At 55.8% G+C, this 19,752-nt stretch overlaps 2 protein-coding genes across 11 annotated transcripts in view; both read left to right on the forward strand.

Annotated features, from left to right (window-relative positions):
* NCBP3 (nuclear cap binding subunit 3) overlaps positions 1-1,198 on the forward strand; it is a 29,404-nt gene extending 28,206 nt beyond the window's left edge. For 6 of the 10 annotated variants that reach the window (XM_036451804.2, XM_036451799.2, XM_036451807.2 and 3 more), the window contains 2 exons: positions 66-228; positions 640-1,198. In XM_036451804.2, coding sequence (XP_036307697.1) covers positions 66-228; positions 640-856 — 380 coding nt within the window. In that variant the 3' untranslated portion in view covers positions 857-1,198. Of the gene's footprint in view, positions 1-65 lie in introns of all 10 variants that reach the window. The other 4 variants (XM_036451801.2, XM_036451802.2, XM_036451803.2 and 1 more) reach the window with 2 other exon arrangements.
* A 9,994-nt stretch (positions 1,199-11,192) lies between these two features.
* ITGAE (integrin subunit alpha E) overlaps positions 11,193-19,752 on the forward strand; it is a 58,052-nt gene continuing 49,492 nt past the window's right edge. The window contains exon 1 of the mRNA XM_036451795.2: positions 11,193-11,350. Within this exon, the coding sequence (XP_036307688.1) occupies positions 11,317-11,350 (34 nt within the window). The 5' untranslated portion in view covers positions 11,193-11,316. The remainder of the gene's footprint in view (positions 11,351-19,752) is intronic.

Genomic DNA, 19,752 nt, shown 5'->3' on the forward strand with positions numbered 1-19,752 from the left:
TCCTCAGTACTACCCTGCTTCTCAGCATTGACTACCAAAACTAAGATGCCTTCTCATCCAAACAGGTAGCTTATGGACTCGCTTAGGATCTGCATCCAAGACCAAAGAAAAGAACACGAAGAAAGTGGATCATAGGGCTCCTGGCACTGAGGAGGATGACTCCGAGCTGCAGAGGGCATGGGGGGCTCTGATTAAGGAGAAAGAACAGTCTCGCCAAAAGAAGAGCCGGTTAGATCACTTACCGTCTCTCCAGATTGAAGTTAGTCGGGAAAGCAGCTCTGGTTCAGAGGCAGAGTCCTGACGCCCTTGGGGCCGATGGCAGCTGCCCTGGAGCCTGACGTTCTTGCGCAGGGTGGGTGCGCAGTAGAGCCCCCCCTGCAGGCGCTGGTGCCCCCGCTTTTACTCAGACCGTCACCCTCAGCTCTTGCTGCTTTAGCAAGGCCTCTTAAGAATGTGACATGTTTGAAGGGCATCTGTCTATCTTTTGCTGCAGAATTAGAATTCTGGGCCCTGATTTTTTTTCCTACCACCCCACAAGCTTTACCCTTTGAGAAAAAGGCAGCCCTCCAGATTTTGTAGATGTTTTTCTTAATATTTTTAACATTGTGTCTTTAAAAAAAAAAAAAATGTTTTACACAGTTCATCCAAAGAGCAGAGAACTGAACTTCTCACTATTGCCTTGGCCCTGACAGCTGTTACCAGCACCCTTTTCCCAAGAAAAGTCAATTCCCAGGTGCTTATTGGACAGCCTTCGAGGGGGAAGATGAGGGAAGCGGCCAGCTCACTCTTCCAGGACCCTAGTGTGGGGCCGAATCTCACGGACCTGACCTCAGAGGCGCCAGTGCTGCCCAGGTAGATCCCAGACACAGCGCCGGCCGTGCTTCCGCTCCTCCCGGGGATGCCTGTTGGGGACCTCTTGTTAGCAATCGGCTTGCCGTGAAGATCAAGTTCAGTACTGGGCGATTTTTAGGAACAAAAACTGTGACTTCTGGATTTGGGATGGATTTTTTTGTGCTAGGGGTGGGGTCATGGGGTCAAGTTGAACAATTTCTAAGTCTGTATTATGTTTAAAAAATATTAATGATTTAAGGTTTAAATTTTTAATTTTTATATGTGAAAATACTTCCTGTTGGCTATCAGGGAAGCTCAAGTGGTGTCTAATGTGCTGTTAAATATATATTATATACTTTGGAAGAAGGCAAAGAGAGGAGTCTCATTATTTTTAAATGATCCTAATTGTACCTAGAGTTCAGCTTGCCTTTGCCCACTGCAGGAAACCCCCCCCAACCCCCCACCCCCACCCCACCCCCGTCCGAGATGGGGTCCTGTTCATTGTCCCGTTAGCAGTGATGCATTGACCTGTTTTCTGGCACCTGGAGACATCTTCAAAACTGGCAAATGACTTAGTGATAGAAGTTTCAGTTCATTTATCTCTAGTATTTGTTCGATTATTTTAACTAAAAGGCAGTAGATTAATTTGTTTTCCTGTCTGATGTCTGTTTTGAAGTATTTAATGTTTGCATTCCCCTGCAGCGTAAAAAGGGTGTTTCACTTCAGTCCACCAGCACTTGGGAGCTAGGGAGAGTGAGCCTTGTCCCTTTAGTGATGTCACAGCTCTCCTCCTGCCTGCAGCGCCCCAGTGCCGGCGCAGCCCTGCATTCTGACGCCCCTTCTGGTCTGTGGCTGAGCTCATCCGCGTCCCCGGAGAGCTGGCCGAGCGCCGAGCGCTGTGGTTCATCACGGGAAGGGCCGTGGGACGTGAGGCTGCAGCAGAGCCTGCGTTGTCCGTATTTTGTTGCTTTACCTGCTTTTTTCTCTCCCTTCAGAAAGATTAGAACAACAGGCCATGATACGTTTCACCTTCCTAATAGGGTTCCGGGAAAGAGATAGTTTAGGCTCCTCTGCCAGGTGAGACCTAATGTTGCTGAGGTTCTCAGCTCCTCTTGCTTTGAAGCACACTGAGAGCCAGGTTCTTGAGGCGGGTTTGGGAGTTGATCGAGTGAGAAATATGAGGCCCTGAGAGTCAGACCTGGGCGCCACCCCTGCCTGTGTTCCATGAGTGGGGGCCTTGGTTTCCCCATTTAGCAAATGAATGGGCTGGAACCAGAGCTGCTGGCTTTGTTGGTGTGTCTCAGTGGTGCTTGACTTTTTGCCCCAGTTATGGCTGCAGTAAGCTGGCCAGCACTGGCTTCTGTTGTAGGGGGGGGAAGTCAGGGAGTCAACTGAGGTTGTGCGTGAGGTTGTGGACAGGGACTAACCCCATCCATTCCAGGCTCTGGGTGGGACAGAGTCTTAGTGGCCAGGGCCCCGACTGACAAGGTCTGTGGAGTGTTCAGAAAAGGCCCCTCCTCGGTTTTCCTTTGCGCTTCCCAGCAGTGGGGCAGGCCGTTTGGTCCTCCCTGGTCCCTGGTAGAGACCAGGGCAGACTTTCAGGTGAGCGGTGGTTTGTAGTCAAAACTTGGTCTTCAGTTTAACCAAGAAAAGTGCCCACTTTAGCAGCTTGGCAATTCTCACAGCCACACAGAACCCAGAAAAGGATCTTAAAAGATTTTCAGTGTGTTTCTGAAAGTTGTTGGTCCCAGCCCCTCTTGCTCTCCAGCCTGTGCTCAGAGCCTCAGATGGTGCAATATGTTCGCCATGCCCCGAGTGCTCAGGCCTTCCTGTGGGGTTTGGGGGTGAGGACGGACAGGACAGTCCCCTGGCGGGAGCTCAGTGCTCTTCATGGACGTGGGCAGCAGGACTACCCACTTTTCACATTTCTCTTCGTCTTTATACGTACAAGATTTTAAATACATTTATGCTGCTTGATGATAATTAGATACCTCATTCGTTTCCCACTCTACCTCTTGGGAGAGGTACCAGCTACCCAGGGGAACTCACCGAGGCTCCGCAGATGCAAACTCTCCTCACCTGGCCTCGTCTAGTTCGGCTCCTTCCAACCCTCCCCGAAGTTCAGCCACTGTCTCCCGCTGCATCTCCATAGCAGCTCCTCCCTGGTCTCCGCCTCAGCTCTCCCTCTCTGTTCTGCACCGTCCCCAGCGTGAACTCTTGTTGTTAGCAGTTTATTGATATAGAATTTATGTATCGTACACGTCAGTGGCTTTCTGTATGGTCACAGAGACGTGCAGCCATCATCATACTCAGTTTTAGAATATTGCATCACTAGAAAGAATACTTGTACCATTAGCAGTCACTCCTCATTCCCTGTCCCCGTACCCCACACCCCACCCCCTGCCCCCTCCCCCCGCCGGCAAACCACTGTTTCGCTATGGATTTTCCTGTTCTGCACATGTCATATAAATGGAATCATATTACTTTGTATAATTTGTGACTGGCTTCTTTCACTAAACGTATTTTCAAGTTTCATCCATGTTGTAGCATGTATCAGGTCTTTATTTCTTTCTGTTGCTGAATAATGTTCCATTGTATGGCTGTGCCACATTTTATTTATCTGTTCACCTGTTAACAGACATTTGGGTTGTTTATGCTTTGAGGCTACTCTGAATAGTGCTCCTATGAACATTTATGTACAATTTAAAAATATATATATTTTATTGATTTTTTACAGAGAGGAAGGGAGAGAGATAGAGAGCTAGAAACGTTGATGAAAGAGAAACCTCGACCAGCTGCCTCTTGCACACCCCCTACCGGGGATGTGCCTGCAACCAACGTACATGCCCTTGACCGGAATCGAACCTGGGACTTTTCAGTTTGCAGACCAACGCTCTACCACTGAGCCAAACCGGTTTCGGCTATGTACAAGTTTTATGTGGAATATGTTTTCATTACTCCTGGGTTGTATACCTAGAGGTGGGATTGCTGGGTCATATTATAACTCTGTCTCTCACCTTTTGGAGAACTGCCAGGCTGTTTTCCCATGTGGTTACATCATTTTTCATCTCTCCCTCCTCCCCAGCAATATACAAGCGTTCCAGTTTTTCTACATCTTTGACAGCAACTTATTTTCTGATATAAATTAGTATCTTGCGGTTTTGATTTGCATTTCCCTGATGACTATGGATGTCGGCTACCTTTTCATGTGCTTCAGGATGAGTTTCTGTTATTTCTCTGTGAAGACCTTTTCCTAAGCGTCACCATTGCCCTTGGAATAAATCCCAGACTCCTCTGATACTCACACGGCTGGTCAGGACCTGGTCTCTGGCAGTGTTTCTGCCTGTTGGCCCGCCCGCCCCTGCCTTCTGCTCACTACTTCCCTGGGCTCATCGCTGTCTTCCCAGCCTTCCAGGCTCTGCTCAGAGCTGCCTCCCGCACTGACACCCTCCCCTCCCAGCCCTGTCCCCTCCTGCCTGGCCTTCTCTTTTCCCTCATGCTCAAGGACTTAGCAAACCCTCCCGCCCCCCCCACCCCCCTCCCCCATGAAGCTCCCCCAGCTCCCGAGCCAGGGTCTGGGTCCTCCTTTGTGCCCCACGGGACTGCCATGTGAAAGTCTTGGCTCACTCCAGGGTTAGAGTGGAAGGTCATGCCCAGGGGAACATGGCGTGTAGTCACAGTTCCTCTTGGAAACCCGAGGGCGTGCTCAGTTGAAGGCCAGCACCAGGAGGTCCACAGCGAGTGCAGCTGCTCCTGGCCGTGTGGAAACGGCACAGCTCCTTTGGCGGAGCCCCAGGTGAAGAGTCTGGTCTGCGGTTTAGGGCCATGTTACATGAAAGACACTTCCTCCGGTGTCATAGTCCCACCCGGGCGAGAAGAGGCGCTTGGGAGCTGAGAGGCCACAGGAGCCAGAGCTTGAGCTTGGCACCGGCCCTCCTGCCCGCTGCTGGGTGAGTGGAAGGCAGGGAATGGGCCAAAGACTTAAAATTATTTCCCTTTTTCCTCGTCTCTTCTCCCCAGACAAATGCCGTAGTGTTTGCCTAAGTGAGGTATGTGTATGATACCAAATCTCTATCCGCTCCCAAGCCTGCCACCTCTACACTGGATTGTATAATAGTTCCCTGTTTCTGGCTTGTCTTTTTGCTAGACTGTAAGCTCCGTGAGGGCAGGGCCATGTCTGGCTTGTTCCTGGGGTTTCCCCAGTCCTGGCACCTGACAGGCCCCCCACGGACAGGCGCTGGGTGTGCACAACCCCCACTGCAGGAGCAGCTCCCTCCGCTGAGGCCTGGCTAGTACACGCTTTGTCTTTGTGTTACTGTCCCCGCCAGCCTGTGAGCTCCCAGGGAGCAGGTGTCTTCTGCTGTCGCCTCTGTGTCCTCCCAGCACGCCAGAGAGCGGCGCCTAATGCGCGGTTGGTAAATGGATTGTGGGACCTAACCCAGCTCTGGTGCCTTTGTCTACACGTCAGTCTACTGTCCGTCAAGACCACCAGGTGCAGAAGAGGAAGGTTGCTCAGCAGCACGTACTTTATAACAAAAACATCCCATTGAAACCGCGATAAAATTCCCATTTTGGAGATTTGGCCATAGCTGAGCAGAAACTTACCCAGCTTGCCCAAACCGGTTTGGCTCAGTGGAAAGAGCGTCGGCCTGCAGACTGAAAGGTCCCGGGTTCGATTCCGGTCAAGGGCATGTACATTGGTTGCAGGCACATCCCCAGTGGGGGGTGTGCAGGAGGCAGCTGGTCGATGTTTCTCTCTCATCGATGTTTCTAGCTCTCTATCCCTCTCTCTTCCTCTCTGTAAAAAAATCAATAAAATATATTTTTTTAAAAAGAAAGAAAGAAAGAAAAACTTGCCCAGCTCTGTGAAGAGTTTGCTAGAGAATTCCGTAGGTAAGAAGGCAGGAGAGCGGGACAGGAAGAGGGCAGGTGGACGGAACCCCAGAGCAGGACTGCTGGGACGGCCCAGCCTCAGGTCCCGATGGGGAGGGACGGGCGGCAGCCCAGGGGAGGCGGAAGCAGCACTCGCCGCAGCTCCCTTGGCCTCAGCAGCACTCCAGCTCTCACACGGAGCGTCCTAATCTGACAGCCTCTGTGGGTTAAAGTTAACAGCAACTTGAGGCTTCACAGATTCACTAATTGCTGCACAGATAAGCTGATGCACAATTATTTGTGTTTAAACCTTATAAGAAGTAAATTAGAGGTTAAACCATTTTTTTCTTTTAAGAACTAAAAAAGACCGATTTTTTTTTTTTTTAATAATCTTGAGAATAGCACACTTCAAGGCAGATTACTATTGAGTTCAGTAACCTAGAACTTTTCTTACATGTTGATAAAGTAAGTCTTAGGAGAAAACCTACGGTAGCATTTTAAAAAAAGAAAAAAAAGAAAAGAAATTTAGGAAAATTTCACAGACTTTGGATGTTCCAGGAGCAATTAGGCAAATGCCAACTCCAAGCCTGTTTTCAGTAGTTGTGAGGCACTGGAGTGGGGTTCGGCTGGGGTGTAAGTAAAACTCCAGAGTACAAACGGGTAGTGTTGAATCTACCACAGTCATCCCCTGCCTGGGGCCCTTAGAGCGATTCCAGAGGCCCTAGCAGGCGTCTTCAAACTACGGCCTGCTGGCCACATGCGGCCCGCAGAGGAGTCTGATCCGGCCCGCCAGGTTTTTTGGGCAGTGAGCGCAGCCGAGGTGTTACAGTAGGAATTAGTAGTTCATATAGTCCGGCCCTCCAGCTCTCTGAGGGACCGTGATCTGGCCCCCACTTTAAAAAGTTTGAGGACCCCTGCCTAGACCATGTGGGTCAGTGAGGGCAGGAGGCCCCGCAGCTGGCAGGAGACAAGAGGTGGCCCTCCCAGCTCTTCCCAGGGTGGCTGTGTGTTTAATCCTGTGATGTGTCCTTGTCATGGGTAAGGGTCCTCGGGGGCCTGTGAGCGGGATGCAGCACAGGTAGCTCAGGTAGAGTGTCGTTTGGAGAGTCACACAGTATGGAGGCTACGGCTGGGGCTGGAGCCCAGGGGACTCCCTTTGTCCCAGGGAGCTCTAAGCAAGGGCCTCAGGTTCCCCATCTGTCACATGAAGGGATCCCCAGTTTTAGAGTTCATGTAAGTTGTGAGCTCTTTGTTTTGTTTTTGTTTGTTTTTTTAAAATATATTTTATTGATATTTTATAGAGCGGAAGAGAGAGTGATAGAGAGTTAGAAGCATCGATGAGAGAGAATCATCGATCAGCTGTCTCTTGCACACACCCCTACTGGGGATGTGTCTGCAACCAAAGTACATGCTCTTGATCGGAATCGAACCCGGGACCTTTCAGTCCGCAGTCTGACGCTCTATCCACTGAGCCAAACCGGTTTCGGCTGTGAGCTCTTTGCTGTACTTTCCCAGGGTGTGTCGGGACTGTAAGCTGGACAGGAAGGAGGTGAGGGCAAGCAAGAGGTCTAAGACCTTGGACCCTTGGTTCCATGACTCAAGTGCAGCCCCCAACCCCCCCTCCCAGCCCCTCAGTTATGAAAAGCCAAGAGGATCCTCTCTCTTGCTCCCTATCCACTAAGCCCCCTTCCCCAGCACACCATTCAGGGTTTTATTTATAAGGGAGGTTTTTTAGGAGGTGGCCCAATGGATTGGCTTGAGCTGCCATAGCAAACTACCATAGACATGGTGGCTTCAGCAACAGATTGATTTTCTCACAGACTGGAGGCCAAGATCAGGGAGCCAGCATGGTGGGTTCTGGTGAGGCCTCTCCTGGCTCACAGAGAGCCGCCTTCTCATGTGTCCTCAACATGGCTTTTCCCTGTTGCCTGCACTTGGCGAGGGGCATCACTTCCTCTTCTAAGCCTGTTGGATTAGGGCCCTACCTTTATGACCTTAAATATCTCCTAAGGCCCTATCCCCAGATATAGTCAAATTTGGTGTTATGGCTTCAACATATTAACTTGGGGGTTCAGGGAGGCACAGTTCAGTGCATGGTACCCAGGGATGCAAGGATCCCAGTATGTTTGTGGAATGAGGGTCCTGCTTTTTAATAGCTCGCGATAGACCCTTGGGTCTGAAGGCACCAGCTTTGACTGGTTCAGGGTCCTGGGTCTGGAGGAGATAGACCCGTTTGAATCCCAACTCTGCCACTTAGTGGCCATTTGCCTTGGGCAGGTTCCTTCACCGCCTTCTCGGAGCCACACCCTCGGTGAGATGGGATGACCCAGCAGGGTGGCCCTGAGGGCCCGGGGAGGGCTCCACAAAGGCCCTGGACACTGAGCCTGCGGCTTCCATTGAGTGCGTTCCACAGGGCTGGTGACTGCTGCCTTCAGCCGTCCCCCAGCCCCCCTGCCAGCCCTGGCCTCCACTGCAGCCCTCTGGTCCCTGTAACATCCTCACTCTCCACATGCTCCCCCGGGACTCAGAAGGCAAGCGGGGGATTGGAACATATCCTGAGGCTGGGCCCTGAGGCAGGGCTGCGGGAACACCCTCATCCTGGTGCTTGGACTCTCAGGACAGAGTGGCCAGTCCTGTCACGTCATGCCAAACACGGCCCCTTTGGCCCTAAAGCTTTTCCGTTTGAAATTACAGGATAGTTTTAAGGGTAGAATAAAGATCACTGGCCACATTTTATCATTTATTCTCTCCCCGCCTCTCCCCCTTCTTCCCTCTCTGAACCATGAATTATTTGAGGGTTACTTACATGGTCGTTCCCCTTACTCCCCAAATATTTTAGTGAGCATTTCCTGAGAACAAAGACATTCATAGTTATGAAAGAATAGTATAGTATAGTTATCAAATTTTAATTTGATAAATGTATAATTTTATCTAGCCAGTACCGTAGTTTCTAACCTATAGTTCATGTTACAATTTTGTATACTGTTCCAATAATGTGGTTTCCCACTCTGTTTTTTTTTTTTTATTATTTTTCTTTTTAAAAATATTTTTTTATTGATTTCAGAGAAGAAGGGAGGGGGAGAAAGAAAGAGAATCACCAGTGATGAGAGAGAATCATTGATTGGCTGCCTCCTTCACGCCCCACACTGGGGACCAAGCTGCAATGCAGGCGTGTGCCCTCCACCAGAATCAAACCGTGACCTCCTGGTTCATAGATCGATGCTCCACCACTGAGCCACGCCCACTGCTTTTAATGAAAATACTAGTAAATTTCAGCTCGAGTTGATGCCTTTTGTGTAACTCTACACAGTCATACCCTTCACCTCTCATCTTTCTGCCCAGAACCAGACACTTGACTTTCTGGTTACCATTCCCAGGAAGGGTATATTTTGCTAAGTCAATAATGTTTTTTAAAACAAATTTTTTGGTGTGTTTTTTTGTTGTTGTTTTTGGTCTAGGATCCAATCCAGTGTCACACACTACATTTCTCCTTCTTTAACCTGGAACAATTCTTCAGCCTTTCTCTGTCTTTTATGATATGAACGTTTTTGAAGAGTTCAGTCCATTTGTGTTGTGGAATATCCCTGGAGTTGGCCCTCTAACATTTGTCTACAGTCAATTTCCACATTCCTTTTGGATACGCATGTTCTTGCCAGGTTTGTACACAGTCCTTGGGACCTTCAGTTGGGTTTGTGGGGATAGCGACTGCTGCCAGGTGGGATTGAAGGGCCCCTGTGTGTGCCCATGACTAGGGCTCTGCCATGCCGGCACAGGCAAGCTTGGATGAAACCTCATTCTGGACATCTCCAAAGACGCAGAAGATGGCCCTGTGCCTGGTCGCACCAACCTCGCCTGGCCGCCTGCGGTGCCCAGAGCTCACACTCCAGATGCGAAGTCCTGCTTCCCAGCAGCCTCGAGCAGGCGCAGTCCTGGGTCCAGCCTGCCCGCTGCTGGTCTGCTCCGGCTCAGTGCAGCGGGCTTCCTGTGTCTCTGCCAGGGGCCCCTGACTGACCCTCCGAGCTGGTGTGGGGAGGGGAGTCCCTGCGCCCTGCGGTGTGGACACGGCCCAGGCCTCCCCTATGCCATGGGTGATTTGATAAATGTATACTTTTGTCTAATCATTACAGTAGTATCTAATCTGTAGTTCATGTTTCAATTTTGTCAACTATTCAAATATTGTGGTTTCCTGCTGTTTTCATTTTTCTTTTTTCTTTTTTTAAAACATATTTGTACTGATTTCAGAGAGGAAGGGAGAGGGGAAAAGAGAAAGGATCATCAGTGATGAGAGAGAATCATTGATTGGCTGCCTCCTGCACGCCCCCCACTGGGGACCGAGCTGTGATGGGCTGGTCTTCATCGTGGTCTGGGAGGGAGATTGCCAGACCTGGAGCTTTGCCTTCTGAGCTGATTAACGCCTCTGTTCGATGGCATGTGGTGAAGATGGTGAATTGTCATCCGTGTAACAGCCATGTAACATCAGGGAGCTATCTTACTAGTAGGCATTTGGTCAGACCAGACAAAGCAGACAAATGTCTTTAAGTGTCATCAAACTTTACAAGACTCTGGCAAAGCGAGCTTGTACTGTAAGAAATGAAATAAAATTGATTTTCACCATCATTGAGTCAACACCATTGTCCTCTGTGCTTTAACACTTAAATCCACACTTCAGAGTGCTCTCCCTCAAGATAACGGTCTTTTCTATGAGAAGAGACATCGAGTCCCCTTCCTTTTTGAATGTAAATTAAATTTAAAAGTCCGGTCCTTGGCGGCACTGGTGACAGGGCAGGGCTCTGTTGCCACCTGTGGCTGGTGACTGCGACGGGGACTGCTCTGCACGGCAGCCCGGGAGGCCGGCCGGGGGTGGGGGGTGGGGAGGTGGCGAGAGAAGCTTTGTTCCCCGACAGAAGTCGCAGGGAACATCTGACAGCTGGTGGAGCTGGCGTCACACTGACTGCGGGCTGCCGTGTGTCCTCCAGACGCTGGGTGGGATGGGGTGGGATGGGGTGAGGGGGTGGATGGGAGATCAGGGTGCTGAGAGGTTGGTGGGATCTTACAGGGGCCCTTGTTCCCTAGCCCAGAGCTCTGGTAAACCACTTCTGGCATCGGCGCTGTGGCCGGACTTACTGGTAAGAGCAGCCACAGCTGAATTGAGGAAGTGATTGCAGCCAGGGCGCTGGATCTTCCCCTCACCTGGCCCTCCGTGGCCCCGGCCGGAGTGCGGGCCTGGTCAGGAGCCCAGCGCTGCTGTGCAGGCACTTCCTGTGCAGGGGCTGTGACTGCCCCGGAGCCACACCAAGGGCCCCGAGGGCTGCTGGCCGAGGTGCCCTGGGGTGTGTCTGGCGGGGCTGGGACTCACATGGATGTTAACAGCCGGTGAAGGAGCTGTTTGAGGCCTCTGCTCGGCTCACCGTGTCAGGAAACGTGGTGACAGGTGTCCCAGCTCCCCGGGCTCCGCCAGGACTGCCGAGGACGCCAGGCCACGAGCCGTGCGGTGGGAGCGCCTGCCTGCCCGTGGCCTTGCTGTCTGTGCCCTGGCCCCGCCCCCTGGCCCGCCTGGGAGGGGAAGCTGAGCTGGCCCAGGCCAGGCCCACTCCGCGCTCGGACGCTGCCGGGATGTGGCTCTTCCACACGCTGCTCTGCGTGACCAGTAAGTGCGCCTGCTGCCCTCCTGCAGCCTGTCGGCCCCTGGTCTACTCGTGGCTGTCAGAGCCAGGGGCCAGAGAGAGGGTGAGGCCGTCACAGGAGTCTCTTCCTCCGAGGGGCAGGGTCCCGGCCTCCTCAGAGGACATGGGGGCTCTGTCGGCAGTGCTGACCGTCAGCCTGTGGCTTCGGCCTCCAGAGCTCTGCTACCCCGTCCCTTCCCCACCCAGCCTCCCCCACCCAACCTCCCTCCCACCCAGCCTCCCTCCCACCCAGCCTCCCTCCCCACCCAGGCCCTCTCCCCACCCAGCCTCCATCCCCACCCAGCCTCCCCCACCCAGCCTCCATCCCACCCAGCCTCCCTCCCCACCCAGCCTCCGTCCCCACCCAGCCTCCATCCCCACCCAGCCTCCATCCCCACCCAGCCTCCCTCCCACCCAGCCTCCGTCCCCACCCAGCCTCCATCCCCACCCAGCCTCCTTCCCACCCAGCCTCCGTCCCCACCCAGCCTCCCTCCCACCCAGCCTCCGTCCCCACCCAGCCTCCATCCCCACCCAGGCCCTCTCCCCACCCAGCCTCCATCCCCACCCAGCCTCCCTCCCACCCAGCCTCCGCCCCCACCCAGGCCCTCTCCCTATGGCACCCACTCGGGGCAGGTGCTCGGGTCTGTGCCGAGTTGGGTCTCAGTGGAGGTACCATCAGGCACCTCCCTCCCCAGCAGAGCACCCTCTGCAGACCGGGGTTCCTGATGAGGGAGGACCCTGTGAGGCTGTGCTGACGAGAGCATGGGGTCGTGTCTGTGGCAGAGACAAAGGCGCTGGGGGAGCCCCCTTCCGGTTGTGCTGTTGGGGCCAGGGTGAGAGTGTGTGTGTGGGGGGTGGCGGGGGGAGAGTGTGTGTGGGGGGGGGGAGAGGGGGACACTGCCTCTTCCCACTCACTCCCTGCAAGTCCCGCTCTGGCCTCCAAACCTCCCGTGGAGGCCGCTGGGGCCAGCCAGCCCTGAGCCTGCGCCTGCCACAGGCCGCGGGCATGGAGATTGCGGGCCCAGCGTGAGGCGGGGTGGTCCTGCCCGGGGATCGGCAGGCTTCCCGGGCCTCCTGCCTGGGCAGCAGAGGGACGGGGTGAGGCGGCATCAGCAGGAGCCGGTCCCCCCGAGGGCGGGCCCGGGCTGCGAGGGAGCCGGGTCTGCGCGCGAGGCCACACTGGGAGGGGCGCAGGCCGAGCACCCGCCACGGGCTGGGCGCCCGGAGGCAGGCCGGGCATGTGCAAGGCCCCAGCGAAGCAAGTGTTTGGAGACACGTTTTAACACACGATATTACAAAAACATCCAAGTCCTGGGAAGGTCAGAACGTTGCTGGACTTTCGTTTCCTTGAATCACAGTTCGCACTTCTATTTTCAGTTACATACGGGGTGCAGAGGGCTCCGACCCCCTTCTCCAAGAATGTCCGGAGAAGGTGCTTAGATCATGGTTCACCCCCTGCCCCCTCCCCGCAGGCAGGAGGAGGTAGCTGAGGCCAGAGGAGCTGTGACCGTCCAGGGTTACAAGCAAGTAGTGGACACAAGAGCCCAGCTCAGGCCTCCTGTCCTGTCTCCCAGCTCTGGAACACCCCATGGCCTGGGGCCTTTGTCAGACACGTCAACCCAGATGGCATTTATTGAACCCCCCTCCTGAGGCCTAGCCACTCCCGGGCTGATGGACAGCAGAGAGCAAGATGGAGTGGGCTTGCCGTGAGGTCACGTGGCCCACAACTCGGCTACGTTATGGGAAGGATGGGAGCAGGGTCCCAGCTGCTCCCATTTGGGTGAGGGAAGTGAAATTGTGACAGTTCTACTCGTAAGCTGTGATGTCCTGAGATAGGACCGACTAATCCTGGAGAGCTTCCTGGAGGAGGTGACACTAGCCCCGAGCCTGGAGAATGGGGGGAAGTCTGAGAAAGTGACAAGGAGGTGCTGGGGCGACTGGGAGGAACCCCCTCAGACCACAAAGGACCCAGGCTCAGCGCCCTGAATCCTGTGCCTGGCTGGGCCTCCCTAGGCCACTGGCCTGACCTTGACTTCCCACTCTTCCCAGGCCGCCCACTGTGGGGAAGTCCATGTCTCACCCGAGGGAGCCAATGAGATGGCATTGACTGTCTGAGAGGTTTCAAGTCAGGCGATGAGACGCAGCTCAGACATACTGAAACTGCAGCTGCCCAGCCCCCCGCGTCTGGCCCAGCCACTGCTCCCCAGTGGCTGCTGTCCCGGTCACTGACCCCTGACTCACTCCGACCACAGCCCTCCCTGTTCCTCCTGGCTCTGAGGTCGAGTCCACATCCCCATGTCGAGAAGGGAACGCCGCTGTCAGCCTGCAGAGCCTTCCGGGGGCCGAGGAGCCGAGTCCCGGCCGCGCCTTGGTCCCCTGTGGGGCGCACCTTCAGGCTGCGGCCTGGGCCCCTCTGGGGAGAGGGGGGCAGCAGGCCCGGCTCTGCCTGGGGCACAACCCCAGCCCTTAGTCGTGGCGGGTGGGGGACTATAGAGTCCGAGGTGGCCTGAGGGTGGGAGATCTTTAGCAAGTACAGATGCGGGGGGTCGGGGGTGGGAGGTAGGGGGGCTCTCTGTGTAGGAAAAACGGTGTGGACAAAGAGGGGGTGCGAGGAGTCTACGAGGAGAATGCAGGGGGAGCTGTGAGTGGCAGCAGAAAGCTGTCCACTGTGACACTGCCTGTCCCCCCACAACCAGGACCCGGTACAATCCCTGTCCTGGAGCTTCTGCGTGAAAAGAGAGCAGGACACACACCACACACACACACTCACACACACTCACACACACACACACACACTCACACACACTCACACACATACACACTCATACACACACTCACACACACACACACTCACACACACACACACTCACATCACACACACACACACTCACACACCACACACACACCACACACACTCACACACACACTCACACTCACACACACTCACACACACACAAACACACTCACACACACTCACACACATACACACTCATACACACACTCACACACACACACCACACACACACACACACACTCACACACACACTCACACACACTCACACACACACACACTCACACACACACACACTCACACACACACACACTCACACACATACACACTCATACACACACTCACACACACACTCATATACACACACTCACACACACACACACACACACACACACACACACTCACACACTCACACACACACACACACACACACACACACTCACACACTCACACACTGCCTTCAGGACTCACATCAGGGAGGGGAAGGGCCTTGCAGGCAGAGGTAAAATGTCAGAGACGTGTGTGCCTGTGGGAACCCCGAGTCTCCCGCCATCTCTGGGGGTTGTCTTGTAGGCCGTGTACGGGGGCCTGTGGGTGGCCGCAGGGCCAGGCGGAGGGCGCTGGGACCTGGCCTGGGGCCGTGGAGGCCAGGCAGCAGCGCTGGGGGTAGTGACAGAGAGATCGGCGTGCTGTGTGAGCGAGTCCTGGGGAAAGGGCAGGCCAGGAGGCCAGCCGGAGGACAGTGCTGCTGGCGAGACGACGCTGGGTGCTGCCTGGAGGACCGGGGTGCTGGGCAGGTGGGCATGTGGAGGAGGAGGACTCATGAGAAACAGGAGGAAAATCAGAAAGTCCTGGAGCGCCGAACACAGGGAGCGCCCAGACTGCATGGCCGCTGCTATGTGGACTGCGGGTGTCTGAGGCCTGGGGAAGGCCAAGGGGGTGGGCCGGGGGTGAGCTGCAGGGATGGGTGCTCTGCAGGCCCCTCTGAGGCATCGCCTCCCCCACGCCCCCCGGGGGTGTTCTGGGTGGGTGTCAGGACACCTGAGTCTACACCCAGGTCCATGCTGGCTCCATGTATAACTTCGGGCAGACTGTGCCCCTGGGACCTCAGTTTGCTAAAGCAGAAATGGGGCTGTGAGGATGTATATTTAAAATGCCTAGGGCGGCCCTGGCTGGTTTGCCTCAGTGGACAGAGCGTCGGCCTGCAGACTGAAGGAGTCCTGGGTTCGATGCTGATCAAGGGCACATGCCCGGGTTGTAGGCTCGATCTCCAATGGGGGGCGGGGGGCGGGGCGGTGTGCAGGAGGCAGCCAGTCAATGATTCTCTCTCATCATTGATGTTTCTAGCTTGCTCTCTCCCACTCCCTCTCCCTTCCTCTCTGAAACCAATAAAAATATATTTAAAATAAAAAATAAGTTTTAAAAAAATGAAATGCCAGTGTGGGGGGAGGCGGGCGGGGCCGGCAGTGGGGGCTGACAGGATGGAGGGTCGCGGTCTGACTCAGCAGGCGTGGGGGCGGCCGCTGTGGGCGGTGTGGTGACAGACGCCGGCAGTGGGGCTCAGTCTGACGGGCTGCGGGGGGCTCAGTCTGACGGGCTGAGGCGAGGCTGTCGGAGCCGGGGCAGGCCTGCCTGTGGTCACAGCCCGGAGCATCCACGCCCACATAGCGTGCGCCTCGCTCAGGGCCTGAGGCTGGGCCTGCACAGCCCCGTCACAGATGGGGAAACTGAGGCGGGTGACCGGGCCTGGGGTCCTTCAGCAATTCTGTAGCAAAGCCAGGATTTGAACCCAGGACTGTCCCCCTCTGTGTTTCCTGAGCCCCAGAGAGAAGCGGGAAGGGAGACGGCGGGCCTGGGAGAGACGATGTGGGCCAGCCTGAGCAGAGGTTGTCAGAGACAATTGGCGAGATGACTCACCCCTGGCAGAGCTGGCACGGAGCGGTTGGCGGCCGGTGCCTGGGAGAGCTCAGCAAATATGGGACACCCCCCCACCCCCCCCACACACACAGGTTCTCACTGACCTACTTGCCAGCCCCTAAAACAGAGCTCTGCCCGGCTCGGTGAGCTGCTGGCACCATTGGGGCCGTGCCCAGCCGTGGGCTCCTATGACCAGCTCTCAGATCCCATCCCTCAGGCTTTTACTGGGGCTCTGGAATCAGGCAGACCTGGGCCCAGACACAAATATTTAATTTACCCACCGGCCACAGCACATCATGGGTCCCCGAGCCCAGCACCAGCTCAGGCCCTGGGAGAGGGCGGGGCTGGGAGACGGGGCTGGGGGACAAGGGGGCTGGGGGACAGGGGGCTGGGGGACAGGGGGGCTGGGGGACAAGGGGGCTGGGGGACAGGGGGCTGGGGGACAGGGGGGCTGGGGGACAAGGGGGCTGGGGGACAGGGGGCTGGGGGACAGGGGGGCTGGGGGACAGGGGGGCTGGGGGACAAGGGGGCTGGGGGACAGGGGGCTGGGGGACAGGGGGGCTGGGGAACAGGGGGCCTGGGGGTCAGGGGGTTGGGGGACAGGGGGCTGGGGGACAAGGGGGCTGGGGGACAGGGGGCTGGGGGACAGGGGGGCTGGGGGTCAGGGGGGCTGGGGGACAGGGGGCTGGGGGACAGGGGGGCTGGGAGAGCTCTGATTGTCTGCTCCCCGTTCCGGCCCTCCGGTCTTGCAGCAAGGTCCTGAACAGTGACAGTGGGGTGGGATGGGGTGGGGGGTGTCAGGGTTGTAATGGGGTTGGGGGGGGATGGGTGGAATGGGGTGGGGGGTGGAGTGGGATGGGGTGAGGTGGGATCAGGAATCAACCCGCTGACATTTTCTGACATGGCACTGGGCCTGCCTCTGAGCTGAGCTTTGCCTCAGTGGGGGGTGTCAGGGTGACTCAGAGCCGATCACCGTTTAGGGGACACAGACTTAATCACAGAACGCTCTGACCCGGACAGGACTTAGTCAGAGCCAGACGGGGACACCACAGGATCCCGGGGTGCTCGGAAGGGGAGCCCCCTCAGGGAATTCCCTGGCTGGGGAGCAGGGCTGGCCCCTGGCCTGAGCGGGGCCCCAGGGGTGCAGAGTGGGCGGGTGCTGAGGAAGGTGGGACGTGTGAGGTGGTGTTCAGGGGGAAGGGGGGAGAGGAGCCGGGCAGGGAGGGGCCGTGGATGCCGGGACGAGGACCCTGGACTATCTCGGGGTTTGTCATGTCCCCGTTGCATAGACAGTAAGAAGAGCGCGGACATCACTCTCACCCGGCCTGGCCGACCGGGAGCCACGGAGCTGGGCCCAGGCCGAGCACCCTGAGTCCCAATTCCCCGTGGACGTCCTTGGTCCAAACTCTGTGCAGAGAGGACAGGGCTCCCCGTTCCCCACGTGGGGTCTTGCTCTGGACCCCTTGAGGGCACATGGATAGGCCACAGAGGGTCTGTGAGCCCCGTCACCGTCCACACCCAGCCACACAGCCAGGCCCTCGGGGGTTCCTGGTGGGAGGGGGGCAGGGGATGAACATGTCATTTCCCGCTGGAGGAAGGCTTGGGGGGTACCGAGCGGCCGGGCTGGGGCCTGGGGCCCAGGGCAGCTTCCGAGAGGAGGTGCATGGTGAGGATGAGGAGGGGCGGGGGCCAGCCTCCACGCACAGCCCTCCGGAGGCCGAGGTTTGAGCACGTGGGCACTGGAGGGGCTGGGAGGGTTCCGACGCTCCCCTCACATCTGCAAAGGGACACAAGGCCCCACACGGAAGAGCTCACGCTGGTTACCCCGTCTGTGTCCTACTTCGGGCATGGCGGGAGGACAGGAAGACAGTGCCGGGAGCTTGGGGTGCAGGTTTGTTCACTCGGTGTCTTTTCCCCCCACCCGCCCCCTGTCCTAGTTCATTCAGTGTTCTTGCTAGGAGAATTTTTGTTCCCCCCTGTTTTTGTTGTTGTTGTTGTTGTTGTGTGTTATTTTTGGCTGCACTAGAATAGCTTTGGCTCCTCTCTCCCCTCAGTTCTGTGGATGCTGTGAATGACATAATAGATCCTTTTAGTCCTTAGGTTGGCTTCGAGAAAGATCAATTATTTATGCATTTATTCAACAAATAATTGTATTACGTGCCTACCGTGTGCCATGCAGTGTGCAGAGGCGAAAGTGCCCATCACAGAAGGTGCTGCTCTTTGATACACAGGTTAGCTCTTAGCCTCCTTCTGTTTTGATCATCCCCCTTTCCCCTCCTCCTCCTCCTCCTCCTCCTCCTCCTCCTCCTCCTCCTCTTCCTCCTCTTCCTCCTCCTCCTCTTCTTCTTTTTCTTCTTCCTTTTTTTCTATCGATTATTTTCCTTCTGTCATTTTTAAAAATTCCACCTGCCCCATTATTTCAAAACACGCCTCACCTTAGTGCAGTGTGTCTCTAATGAGCCACCACAGCCGTCCTGGGGAAGGCAGCGGCATGAAGGGCAGGATGAGGTCCAGGCGCCCGCGATGTGCCGGCTCGGGAGAGACCTGCCCCAGGCCTCTCACCCCGCCTCCTCCCTGAGCCCAGAATCTGGGTTTTATAACAGATGCTAAGCCTGAACCAAAGTACAGAAAACAGCGATTAGCCCAGGATACCATCACGCTGATGTCCTCGTTACCAAGCGTTTGCTACACTGCTGCACGCATTTCAATGTCTCCTGCTGTTTTCTTTACCAAGCAGGTTTTTTAAAATTGAGAGAGAGAGAGAGAGAGAGAGAGAGAGAGAGAGAGAGAGAGAGAGAGAGAGAGAGAGAGAGAGAAGAGAGAAACATCGCTGTGAGAGAAAAATATCAATCAATTCCCTCCCGTACGTACATGCCCCCAATTGGGGCCCAAACCCACTGCCTGGGCATGTGCCCCGACCGGGAATCAAACCGACGACCTTACAGTTCACAGGATGACGCCCAATCGCTGAGCAACACCGGCCAGGGCTCGCGCCAAAGGTTCTAAGGCCTTGCTGCCCAAAACCTGGTGTGGGGGCCGGCACATGGCATCACGTAGGAGCTGGTTAGGCCACACTCCCTGACCCACTGAAGCGGAGGCTGCATGTTAACAGGAGGCGGTGATTCATTTGCACACGAATGTCTCAGAAGCATTACTTCACCCACGTCCCCGGCACCTGCCATTTCCCCCGGCCTGCTTCAGCGCGCCTTTCTGCACGGTGGTTAGAGAGAGAGTACCGTTCACCCATCCTCTCCCAGAGCCTCCTGCCTTCCTCCGTTTGCTGAGCGAAGCCCACAGGGGTGCCTCCCCGCAGGGTAGCTGCTGTGCCTTCCTAAGGCCTGGCTTCCCTCGGAGCCCGGCACCTCTCGAAGGCCATTTCCTTCAGGACTCGCGTGTGGCTTCCCCTCCTTCTGGCCCCTGCCCGTCCCCAAACCTGGGAGCTGGTGCTAAGGACGTCAATTAAATTCAGGGTGGGCATTTCTGGCAAGCATACTCGAACAGCTGGGAGGGTTTTGCCATCCTTCCTGCTGCTTCTTGTTTCCTATGCCAAAACAAAGCCTTTGACACGCTTGCTGCTCCGAATGTGGTCTGCTGACCAGCAGCCTCGGTGTCATTGAGCACTGGCGGGAAGTGTAGCCTGGGTCCCTGCGTCTTTCCGAGGGTGTCACACCAGGAGGC

Source organism: Pipistrellus kuhlii, unplaced genomic scaffold, assembly GCF_014108245.1.
Source record: "Pipistrellus kuhlii isolate mPipKuh1 unplaced genomic scaffold, mPipKuh1.p scaffold_m20_p_23, whole genome shotgun sequence".
Lineage (NCBI taxonomy): Eukaryota > Metazoa > Chordata > Mammalia > Chiroptera > Vespertilionidae > Pipistrellus > Pipistrellus kuhlii.